This window comes from Antrostomus carolinensis, unplaced genomic scaffold (genome assembly GCF_000700745.2).
Source record: "Antrostomus carolinensis isolate BGI_N321 unplaced genomic scaffold, ASM70074v2 scaffold11386, whole genome shotgun sequence".
In the NCBI taxonomy this organism is placed as follows: Eukaryota; Metazoa; Chordata; class Aves; order Caprimulgiformes; family Caprimulgidae; genus Antrostomus; species Antrostomus carolinensis.
The window spans coordinates 10708-23500 of NW_010323967.1; the positions used below are offsets into that span (position 1 = coordinate 10708).

General features: G+C 38.6%; 1 protein-coding gene across 1 annotated transcript in view; it reads left to right on the plus strand.

The window, feature by feature from the left end:
* The first annotated feature begins 4298 nt into the window (after positions 1 to 4298).
* Positions 4299 to 12793, plus strand: part of DENND5A (DENN domain containing 5A) — a 45898-nt gene continuing 37403 nt past the window's right edge. Inside the window, exons 1-4 of the mRNA XM_010170769.1 lie at positions 4299 to 4410; positions 6825 to 6896; positions 7495 to 7604; positions 8287 to 8947. Of these exons, the coding sequence (XP_010169071.1) occupies positions 4299 to 4410; positions 6825 to 6896; positions 7495 to 7604; positions 8287 to 8947 (955 nt within the window). The remainder of the gene's footprint in view (positions 4411 to 6824; positions 6897 to 7494; positions 7605 to 8286; positions 8948 to 12793) is intronic.

The window sequence follows — 12793 nt, forward strand, 5'->3', positions numbered from 1 at the left end:
TTCTCTAAGAGTTGTCCTTATGTGGAAAATAGGAAGTTAATGTTTTGATTGCATGCTTTCTAATATTTTTTTATTTGAAGATGTCATGTATGCAATAAATGTACACCAAGATTGAATTAATTGAGTGAATAACAGGCTGTGGCACAAGAATTTAAAAAAAGAAGCCACTTGGCAGGGTGAAAGCAACAAACCACTTAATCGGAATTAGTAGAGCTTTCTGAATGTCTTTGTTTTGTAATTATTTTGAGCACATCAGCAGACTTGATGAACAAACAAAGGTGGCAGTATTAATGATTGTTTAAAATCAGTGTTGTGTGACCATTCATTTCTTTTATCAGGCACTTTTTCTGGCAGCTAGGGTAGCTTCTTCTGAATTGCTCTTTATTGTCATACAGGGAAAATTGAACTAGACTCTACCTATGAAAAAGCTGCTCAAAGACTTTTTTCTAGCTCATTTGCAGTGAGAAGTTCCTGTACAGTTTGTAGTCTTGCATAATTTTTGGAGTTGGAGCACTGCAGTCACTTTCTAAATACTAAAACCAAATAGCGAATTGACAGCATATACAAAAGGCTGTGATAAAATTTTTAAAAGTTCTGTTTGCAAAGTATCCCTGGCATGTTCTTGGATCAAATTCGCTCTTTCTAATTAAGGACAACTTAAACTACACGGTACTGTTGTGTACTTGATAGAACTTTATTACATGAATGGAAACTTTTCATGACAGGGTGTGGGTTACAAAGAGTGATGAGAAAAAAATCTAGGTAAGAAGCATATTTATAAAGAAACAAGCTACTCAGCTGGGAAAATTGAGTTGTTACAATCATGTAAAAGTTTTCTTGGGAATTTGCATTAGAAATTTGCAAGCAATCCACCTGGATACGTGTTGCTTTTGTTGCTATAAGCTACCTGAGAGGATGTATATGACTGGCAGGCATAGCTTGAATTTACAGTGTGAGTGTTGAGAGATTTCAGTACAGATCTGGCTTATTTCATGACCACACATGGAGGTTTGACAGGAAATATGTTACTACTTAGCATGGTTACATGCTAATAACAGTGGTAGCAGTTATAATTTGCACTCCCCCATGGTTCAGGTTGTAAACAGAACTTTGCAAATGCCATTGTCAAAAAGGGAAGGGAATAGAGTGAGATTTGTTTGCCTGTGGTGGTAAGGTTTAAATCTGAATTTCCAGCCCTTTAAAAGTCTTCCTCTTTTGTTTTGTTGAGAATTCAAAATTTCATCTTTTTCATTTAATTGAAGCTTGTAATTGTTTCTGTATTAGGGGTGAGGTCATAAGTAATTGAAATTGCAAGTTGTTCAACCTAACCATTTTTCTTATTATTGTGTTGGGAAGACTTTTTTTTTTTTCCCCTGAAGAAGAATATGGCCTGCAGTGAATCAGATTTTTCTTTGGGTAAATCAGGAAAGAGCTAAAATTAGACCTTCAGAATTAACTCTTTTTATTCCCCCTCAAATCTCAATAAAGCTTGGTAGATAGCATTTTGCAGGTTACTGAATTGAAGAATGTTTTATTTCATTCTAGTTTCTGTAAGGTTTTTTTATATATATATATATATATATATAAAATCTGGTAGGAAAGTGGTATCCATTGATACGGATAGTTTCATGAAAATACTTTCAGAGAATGCTGTGCTGCACAGGTTGGAAACTCCATGTTGTATCTCTGAGTTTGTAGATCCTAATTCTCATCAGACCAAGACAGACACAGCTGTCTTCTGCTCACAGATTGAACAGCAAGAAGAGTCATACAGGTAAGAGCAGGGAGGAGCATGAAAATGAGCAACAGAGAGGTTTCCTGCATACATTGCAAATCTATGTTGTGGTACAGCTTAGGTTCAGTATTAGATGACTTAATAAGATATTGCTCAATAAAATGAAGTGTAGTTGTTAGTTCCAATGTAGGATACTTGGAGTGTATGCTACTACAGTGATGGAGTTGTAATTACTAAGTCCAAATTACAGACACATGGGCCAGCATCCTTTAAGGTGGTATAAATAATGTTAGAACTGGAAGTCTGTCAGGCCTTATGGTTCCATACACTGCAAATTGTATTAGATGTCTGTTGGAGAAGTGTTTGAGCTTCAGTGCAGCTGTGAAAAGGAGCTGGTTTTAACTACATGTTCCAACTAAATGTAATGTGTTTCAACTCTTGGTCGTCTTGAGCAGGTTTGTAGTTTTCTTTATGCATGCAATACAGTCCATCAAGGTCAGTTTACTGAACAGATGTGAGAGGGAAATGTTGGAGAATTACCTGCCTCTTATGTGGGATTTAATCCGGTCAGTACCGAGTGTTCCTCACCCCAGCGCGACTGCTGTGAGCTGGGCTCTGCCTGCTGCAGGACAGCAGCCTTGGTAGCAGCAGCGTCTGATGTCCTGGACATCCCTCAGCCAAGGAGACCGCGTCAGAGGTTATGCCTCGCTGGTGACTTCCCTTTCCATAAGCAAGCTTACCCTAAGAACTTAAGTCTTTATGCGTGTCTTTTAAAATTACATGGTAACAAATAAGGAGAGAGCAAGGACTGTAATGAGGCTGGCTGCCTACACAGTCCAACAGTGGGAATAACTTGGTTTTGCCACAGTTTGGATGGATAAAATCTTTTCAAGTCACTAATTGCTGTAGCATCTTTGCTCCTTTTCCACCCTGTGATGGAGTCTTAGGGGGTTGATGAAGTATGAAAGAAGAGAGAGGAAGGAAAGGGCATTACCAAAGCCAGATGGTGGTTGCTGGTGTTGGAAAATCAGTTACCTGGCCTGCAGGAGCCAGCGGGTGGGCAGGCTGTGCCTCGGGAGGGGGAGCGGCTTTAGGAGTTACCCAGCTACCCAGGTGTGTTATTAAAACTCTACTGTAGTCCCATGTTTTCTTCAGTGCACCAATTTAAGAACCTCTGTGTCTGTGGTTCTCTCTTTGCTTCCCTCTTGTTTGGGGGGATCACTATTAAACTGTTTGTGTGGACATGGGCTAAACCAGACGAGTGAAACATTAATCTTTGTTAACCTCTTCATTCTATATTTATTTATTTTTAATCTAAAAAATTTTCCTGATCCTGTTTTGAGTGGGATGCCACCGGTAGTGTTTTTTCCAGTGACAAAGAAATTCTGAGATTCTCTGCTCTGCTGTCATTTGTGCTGCTGGGTGCAGCACCAGCTCCCATTCTAAACTGGTGTTGTGGATTTGTACAGTGCCTACTGAAACGGTGTCTCTCTTTACTTTTATTATATTATTTGCATTAGAAAGTAAACCAGGATTCTTATTGTTTTGAAGGTTTGATGTTGAGAAGCATGTTGGCCAAAAAACTTCTTGAAGTGCTCCTGTTGGGGTTTTTTAAATTTATTTTTTGTGGAATTTTGTATGTTAATGGATTTTATATGTTGTATGACAGTTCCTGACAAATAATCTTCTAGTTGTAGCTATTTGATTACTGTTCCTGCTTTAAATCCAAATAAGTTGCAAGTTTGTAGTCTGTGGAGTGGTTTGAATCTTCATTTTTGTAGAGCTTTTCCCATGCTGTGACAAACAACCGAGTGGTAATGTGTATGTGAGGATCATCAAACATGTTTGAAAAGCCTCCTTAGTCTTCAGCAGGCAATACTGTGTTCCATTAAAAAAAAAAAAAAAGTCCCTTTTTCATGGAACTTGCACAAAAGAAATAAATTATTTACAGAGAAATAATGTTTGAATCACTTTATTGTAACTCTGAGTATGGAAAGTACTTTCTAGCCATCATTTCTGCTAGAGGAGGGGAACCTTATGAAAAGCATGATCTGATGATAGCAGTCCTTTGATAGTCGTTAAGTGTGGGAACTTGTACTCACTCTGAAACTAATGGGATACATCATATATTTATCAGTTTATCTTCTCTTATGTCTTAATTTTCTCAGTTCTAGAATAAAACTTTGTCCACTTTTGCTGATGGGTTTGTCTCCTGCATTTGTTAAACCTGCTCTTGTCTTCAGTGCTTTTATCAAAACCATTTCAATTAGTACTGAATTAATCTGATGTCTAATTCATACAGAGACGGATCTTGAAACCATGAATTTTTTTTTTTTGCATAGTGGAGATGTGCTGCAATTGGCATTTCGCTGGAGCCCGGTGTTTGTGTTTGAGGCTTCTAACTGATCATAAATTTAGAAATTGAAGGTTAATTGCTTTTTGACTCTGGATATAAGCAAATATAGCAAATATTGTTTGTGGATTTTTTTTTCCCGTCTGTTGATGGCTATTTAGTGACAACCAGTAGCTGCTTAAGGGGAGAAGTGAAGGGGGAGCCTACGCAATGGCCTTGCTGGGGCTCAGGTTCTCGTTATTTGTAACAGCAAGAAAATGGGGTGTGCAGTGTGGCACAAATCACCTTTCTGTTCCTGGGATGAACATTCCAGATGTGGTTAGTGAGCTGTCACTTGAGATTCCCTGCCCTGTCAGTATCTTTGGAAGTCAGCATTGTCCAGTCTGAAGGTCCAGTGGGTTGCTGCATTACAAGCCTGAAGGCTCTTACAGAAAGTGATAACTAAAGATGGAAGATTGTGCTGCTGTGAAAGAGAAAATGAGTATCACACTCTTGTGGAAGTCAACGTGACAAATCTGATGTCAGAGCAGTGTGGTTCTAGGAAAGAAGTGTAATGTGGAGGCACTCTGGCAAAAGCAGTGTCTGTGCAACAGCTGAGTTGTTTGAGTTACAGGAAGGCATGTAAGTGTTGCCTCACTTTTCTGTCAGGATCAGGACTTGGTGGGTTTCCAGAAATCAATTTCAGTGCTTTCTTTACATTATAGACAGACTTCAGGTCTAAAAAATGTACGTGTATGTTGGAGAGAATGTCTCTTGTGAGGAGATGGGGCAAGGCTTCTTAAAGTACATAAGCATCCATTTGGTGGTGGTTTTTTGTTTGCTTTGTTTTTTTAATCAGTAAGGAAGAGCAGTATCCTGTATTTTGTAATGTTAATCATCTTACTGCAAAGGTCTTCAAGTCACACATTTTGTTTTTATTTCCAAAATATGCATGACCTCATATACAGGTGAACTCAGTGACTGTGGTATGTGGTTTCCAAGTTCAGGAGAAAATTCAACCTTTAGGTATTTTCTGCCTTATATGTATGTAGAAGGAAAAAAAAGCCAGGAACAAAACAGCTTAGTAAGTGTCTGAGGCTTTTCCTCAATTATCTAAAAGCTGATACTACATCATCTGCACAGATGCAAATATAGAAAATAGTAGGTGTGTTAAATCTATGGACTTATTTTTAAAACCTCTTTTACAGAGAATTGTCTTTCCTTGAGTGTATGTTTGTGACAGGAAATAGAGATGTTGCATTATGTCCATTTTTCTTTCTGGGAGTTTGAAAGTTTCTTTAAATGCTTATTTTCATCTTTTAAGATTGTTTTTAGCTCTTGTGGAAATGCTCTTATGTTTTCTGTCATTGACTTTGCTCTTTCCCAAGATGGTTATGTTCCAGTCAAGTTATGTTCTGTTTTTTTCCTAACTATCCCTCTCTCTACATGTTTTAGCTTTTCCCAAATATGCATTTTTTTTCTCTCTGAACAATAATATTATTGAACAAAGTAATAAATAATATAGCTGAGTGGTTTTGTATGAAAATCAACTGAGCTACTGTTTTTTGAGATGAACAGGAAAAACAATCCCTCCCTTAATTTCAGTGCTAAAAACTAGAGGATTAGCAAAATAGATGTGAATATTGTGGGTATTGTGAGACCTGTCCCAGGTCCTGGTTCAGGGTAGGTTCCCTGTTTGAGGTGATACTTAAAACTTAGTTTAAACAAAATCCAGACTTACATGACTTCTCAACTGTCAAAGGACTTAAGTTTTCCTTGGTTTTGTTTAGTGTAGAGCGTTTGTTAGGTTCTTTATTGTCTATAGGCAGTGTTAGAACTATCTCTGTGTGTGGCTACTTTGTGGAAGTAAATATTGTGTGGAAGAAAGATTCCAAGTGGGCTTAGAAATTGAACTTTAAATATTACTGTAAAAGTACAGAACAAACCCAACCAATTCTGAAATCAGTTTCTATTGCCATATAATTGCTGTATGTAAGAAAACAAGTGAGGAGTTGAAGTGTGTTTTCTCTTTTGCAGGTGTTGCTGAAATAGTTCAATTTATTTAAAGCAGATGATTTCATGCAATTGTGCCTGATTGTTAGTGCATCTGTCAACAGCTGCATGTTCATTTAGCTAATTGCATTCTAGTAAGATAGCTAAACTTATTTTAAGACATGCAGTTGTGCACTTTTTTTTTTTAAAGCAGCTACACACATTCAGAAGATTTACTGCAGAAAGTTCTGTGCTATCACAATGAACAATCATTGCTCTAGAGGAAATTTGAGAGCTGATAAACAAGACTGTGTCAGCCAAGTCTAGTGCATGGATAGCATCTGTGAGAAACTGGACCATGCCACTTATATTCATGTAGTTCTAAAGGCCCTGAAATGGTCTTGTCCTTAGGGTTAGTTTCATCATCTACTCTTCAGGAGTATTTTATAGTTTAACATGTAAAACTTTCATTTAACAAGCAACTAAAGTGTATTGCTGCATCAGTGTTCTGGTTGTGTATACAGGAAATATGAGCTTCTGTTACGTACTGATCATCTCCTTCAAGAAATAGGTAATATTTCTTGAAATAAGAAATTTGTATAAATTTGTATATGTATAAAAGGCATATGAGGAGAGCAGACTATCTATTATGCGTGCTAATTCTGTACAGAATACTTGTGTGTTTTTACGGGTGTGTGTTAGCTACGTAATTACAGTCGACAGTATGAAATTTATAATGCAGTGTTATTTTTATTTGTTATATAGCTTTATGCCAGTATATACAGGCCTCTAAAACCCGAGATGGTGCCAGCTGTTTCATTTCAAGTGCAACAGAAGGTAAAGGAAAAAGTGTGGGGGTAAAAAAAAAAAGCACAATTCTTTGTTCATCTGATACCCTGTCTTCATGGGCATTTATGTGCTTCTTGATCTTTTAACTTTCTAGGCTCTTTCTTCACAGCTAACGTCTTGTATTAGATGGTGGATACCCTTTTTTCCTAACTCTCAAAGAGGAAATTGTGATGCCACTTTTATGTCTATCTTAAACTTGCATCATCTTTGCATCTTGTGTATTTGTGCTTTTCTTCAGTAACAAAATTTCACTGAAACTGGAGCTTTAGCTATGCTTTAACACAAATCTGAAATATCTGAAGAGTAGCTTAGAGAATTGCTGTTGTGACCACAATCTCAAGATAGTCACACTTAAGGAAAAGCACAGATACTGAATGACATAAAATGTTACAGTGCTAATCCTTGGTAATATCTGCAGTCTGATTATATGCTAACTAACTGTCTTGCATTTTCTGTTTCTCTTAAAAGGAGTGTGTGCTTAATTCACTTATCCTTGCATCTGCCTAAGGATGTCCTGCTTTTTGGCCTTGTTTGACCTTAAAAAGAGAATAAAATATTTACTTCTGTATTTTTCTTTCACCTGCAGGGGAAAACTTTGAACAGACTCCGTTAAGACGCACATTTAAATCCAAAGTTCTTGCTCGCTATCCTGAGAATGTTGAATGGAATCCTTTTGACCAGGATGCAGTGGGAATGGTCAGTATCACTTAATGGCTTTTATTTTTAAGACAAAAACCTACCTTAACAATTGAAGGCATTAACCTGTGGGGGTTTTTTTGACAAAAAACTATGAAGTCTATTATAGATTGGAAATAATAATGAATTTCTCTAAATTGTGCAGGCTCAAATGGCCTTTTCATTTAATTGTAATATTTTTTAAAGGAAATTAAGTTAAAACTGATAAGTGGTAAGCCCCAGGAGAGCTTTTTGTTCTTTTACAACTTTTTTGTTACATTCTAGAGAATTGTTAGAGAAACAAATTAGTCTACAATTAATGAATCTTTGTTGTGCATGATTTTTCTGTTTAATGGAATGGGTGTGGTTTCTTAATTTAGATAAAATATAGTACTTTTCTCTGTCAGGTTCCTGGTCTTGGTGACTAAAATACTTTCCTTTATCTGAGTTTGAATTCTGTTATTTTATTCCTGTTGAGATTGGTAGCAAAATGGTTATAGCCCTTTTAATATGTTCCTTTAGTTTTTCTGCTTTAGATGCATCTGACTGTATTGTACAGAGATGTAACACTTCACAGAATTTAAATTGAAATGCAGTGGCAGTCTGTGACTTCGAAATCCTATTTTCACCAGTGCTTCTGGAGGCAGGGGGAGAAAAAAGTGTGTTTTAATGTATATGATCTTCCCTCTCCCCTTTTTTACAGCTGTGTATGCCTAAAGGGCTTGCTTTCAAGACACAAGCAGATTCCAGAGAACCTCAGTTCCACTCTTTTATTATAACTCGTGAAGATGGCTCACGGACATTTGGATTTTCTCTCACGTTTTTTGAGGAAGTTACTAGCAAACAGATCTGCAGTGCAATGCAGACGTTATATCATATGCACAATGCTGAATATGACATTCTTCATACTCCACCCACAAATGACAAAGATAGCTGCAGCAGCACTGGGGACTGCAATGGCACTTCTGTTTCAAAGCTACAGCGTTTTAACTCCTATGACATCAGCAGAGACACACTCTATGTATCAAAGTGCATTTGTCTGATTACTCCAATGTCTTTTATGAAAGCTTGTAAGAAAGTACTAGAACAACTTCATCAAGCAGTGACTTCACCTCAGCCGCCACCTCTACCTTTAGAAAGCTACATCTACAATATTCTCTATGAGGTTCCTCTTCCTCCAGCAGGAAGGTCATTAAAATTTTCAGGTGTTTATGGACCAATTGTCTGCCAGAGGCCAAGCACCAATGAACTACCATTATTTGATTTTCCGGTTAAAGAAGTTTTTGAATTGCTTGGAGTAGAAAATGTGGTTCAACTCTTTACCTGTGCCCTCTTGGAATTTCAGATACTGCTTTATTCACAGTGTGAGTACCTGGGTTTTGTTTTCTTATTTTGTAGTTGTACTGGCACAAGGCCTTTTCATTTCCTGACTTTTAAAAAAAAACACACAACAGTTTTATGGTAATGGTAAAGAAGCCAAGAAGACCCCAAGGCAAATCCAAGGATAGTACCTGGTGTTTGTGGTGGGTTGGCCCTGACTGGATGCCAGGTGCCCACCAAAGCCACTCTTATCACTCTGCCTCCTCAACTGGACAGGAGAGCAAAGATATAACAAAAGGCTCGTGGGTCGAGATAAGGACAGAGAGAGATCATTTACCAGTCACTGTCACAGGCAAAACAGACTCAACCTGGGGACATTGGTTTAATTTATTACTAATCAAATCAGAGTAGGATAATGAGAAATAAAAAACAAATCTTAAAAACACCTTCCCCCCCCACCCTTCCCTTCTTCCCTGATCTCTCTACCTCCTCCCTGACAGTGGCACAGGGGGACAGGGAATGGGGTTTTCAGTGAGTCCATCACACACTGTCTCTGTTCCTTCCTCCTCAGGGGAATGACTCCTCACACTCTTCCACTGCTCCAGTATGGGATCCCTCCCACAGGAAACAGTCCTCCACAAACTTCTCCAACATGAGTCTTTCCTTGGGCTGCAGTTCTTTGCCAACTACTCCAGCGTTGGTCCCTTACACAGGGTGCAGTCCTTCAGGAACAGGCTGCTCCAGCATGGGTCTGCCGCAGGGTCACAAGTCCTGCCAGCAAACCTGCTCCAGTGTGGGCTTCCCACCTGCTTGTCCACCTGCTCTGTTGTGTGGTCCTCCATGGTCTGCAGGTAGATATTTGCTCCACTGTTAACCTCCATGGGTTGCAAGGAGACAATCTGCCTCACCATGGTTTTCACCATGGGCTGCAGGGGAACCTCTGCATTGGTGACAGAAACACCTCTTCCTCTGCCTTCTTCACTGACCTTGGTGTCTACAGAGTTGTTTCTCTTGCATATTCTCACTCCTCTCTCTGTCTGCAATTGTGCAGTTTGGATTTTGTTTTCCCCTCTTTAAATACATTATCACAGAGGTGCCACCTCTATTGCTGGTGGGCTCAGCCTTGGCCATTGGCAGGTCTGACTTGGAGCTGGCTGACACTGGCTCTGTCAGACATTGGGGAAGCTTCTGGCAGCTTCGCACAGAAGCTACCTCTGTAGCCTCCCCCCCTGCTACCAAAACCTTGCCACCTAAACCTAATACAGTGTTACTGAAATCTGTATTCAGTATTTTCTCTCATTGAGCTGTCACTGATGTGTTGAATACAAATTGTAACTATTTATAAAATATAACCTGCAGTTATTAGCAAGATTCTCTAAACATGAAATACAGATGTTTGTGTGTTGAGGTGTGTGCATAGACTACAGGCAAAGGTGGATCTTGTGTGTATAGTCAAGGTGATTAAAAGTGTATAATGGCAGCAGGGCATTATGTCACAGTTGTTGCATTGTATAAGCACTGTTAACTACCAGAGAAAAACTACACAGTAATTGAAACACAGTCAGAAAAACCTATTGTATTTGATGGTGGTTACTCTCTCTTGGATTTAAAAAAATAAATAGCTTTGCTTATTATTCACAGAAAATCTAGAAATACTTGCTTAGCAGACAAACTTCTTTTGTGGTTTCTCCAGAAATGAATTAGGCATTTATATGTTTGAGATTTAGGAACACTTTGTGTATGTGGATATCTGTGTCCCACCGTTGGAAGATTCAAACATCAGCTCTTCCCTCTGAAGAAGGACACAGTCCAGTTGGTCTGTAGTTGTGCTTGAGACTTTCCGTGGCAGAAGTGGGAGGGCCTGGCCGGTTGGAAGCACCACAAGAAAAGGCATGTGTGCATCACTGTATCGGAACAGTGTTCCCTAATCTCTTCTCGGGCCATCGTGCTATAAGTGCTCTTTTCTCCTGGGCTGCAACTCAGCTCGCTTCTAGACTAGTCTTCTGTATTCTGGGTTCTCTTTCCCAGTCATATTAATAGGTTCAGTGTTTTTTCTTGGGTGCTTTCCAAGTGTCTGATCAGTGGCTAACTAAAAGCTTAAAATAGCTCTGAAACATTTGAGTTTTCCTGTTTGCACGCACAGACAGGGAATTCAAACAGATCCTTGCAGCTGAAGGCCTGTGGGCCTGGATCTTTATGACAGTTCCTGTCCACTGTTCCCCTGCCTCACCCCAGGCTTTGGCTGAGATGGGCTGTGCAGCACCTTGCAGAAGTGTCTTGTCTGTCTGTATCAAGTTCTCACCTATAGTTTGTGGCTGGAAAGTCGTCTTTCAGTAGAAAAAGAATTTTAGTTAACAAATGTTTGCTCACTTTTGGCCCTCAGTTTTGGTGAACTAGCTGTGGCAGTGCCTTCTCAGTAATAGTTTCTTGAAATGTAGCTTCTCTTAATTACTTTCCAAGGGATCTGATCTCTGACAATATTTTTTTTTTTTACCTGCTGTTTTTGCTTAAAAATCACTTTGGTGCGGTTTACTAATGCTTAATCAGAATAGTTTCAAAGCTTTTAGCGAGTTAACAGAAGTTACTGCATACTGCTGGCATTGCCAACAGCCAAGTTAAAGAATCTTTTCTAAAATGCTTTTGATACACATGGACTTAATTTTTGTATTACTTTAAGTGGGAGTGTGAAGTATTTTGAAGATCTACAAAGTCAACTTTTTCTCCATGTAACTTCTGTTTTTGTCTTTTCTAACCATGATACTCTGTTTTCTTCTACATGACAGCAGAAATAGAAAATTATTTTAGTAAAGTGATTGCCTGCTTTGCTGAAAAGGATGATATCATTGGGAAAATGGAACTTCTGATTGAGGTTCTGATTGTCTGTACCTCTACTTACCCATTTTCTTCATTTGCTTTGTTTTGGTTTGTTAGGGGTTTTGTGGGTTTTCTTGTTAGGTTGTTTGTTTTTAAACTGGAATATGATCCTAATACATTCTTCTCTTTCTTCTATGTGGTTGACTAACATCTGGTTTCTGTTGTTTGTAAAACGGAGAATGCTGAATAAATACAGGTGATAGTGCACTCAGTTCTAGGTGGAATCAGAAATTGCTTGAACATCTGTAAGGCCTTGCTCATGTTCTTGAGCATGCAGTAGCGTGAAGTCTAGATTGTCCTTCAGAATAGAAATCTTATTTTTTTTTTTTTTTCACGTCCTTTGGGTTTGTTAAATTTCTTGGTGCTCAAACCTGTGACAGTTGAGATGGGTGGGATAATTTCTTTCTTTCTGTTCTCCTAGGTCAGATGAGATTGCAGTACTCATTGGATGGATTTAGGTTCAGAACAGTATGTGTCAGATTCTGAGGGTTAATTGTAAAATTTAGTTGTTGTTTTTTTGGGTTTTTTTGTTGTGTTTTTTTTTTTTAAAAAAAAAAAAACAAAAACCAAACCCAAAACTGGTGGAGGAATTCCGTGACACACGCAATTCTTTTTGAAACAAATTATTTAGCACCTTAAATTTCAGTCAGTCCTTCGAATAGGAGTAACTTCACTTGGCAGTGAATGTGTTTTGCTTTAAGATTCCTTTGACATGTTTCTGACTTTATGCTTCTGGAAATTCTTCTTTTGTCCCACTATATTGGCACAGCCTGTATGTTTGGGATCAGTATAAGCCAAATGTAGGGAATGAATGCTTTGATTTGATTGTCCTCTTGAGAGAGAGTTTTCTCCCATTTGGGAAAGTGCTAGAGGAATGCAGGTGCATATAAAGTAGTGAAGAATCTGAAGCTGCTCCTAGTGCTGAGCCAGTGCTGAGGAACTCCAGCAAAGAGACAGTGGTGCTGAAGGAGGCTTTCAGTATTGCCCTCACCAGGTTATTCTGCAGGCTCTGGTTT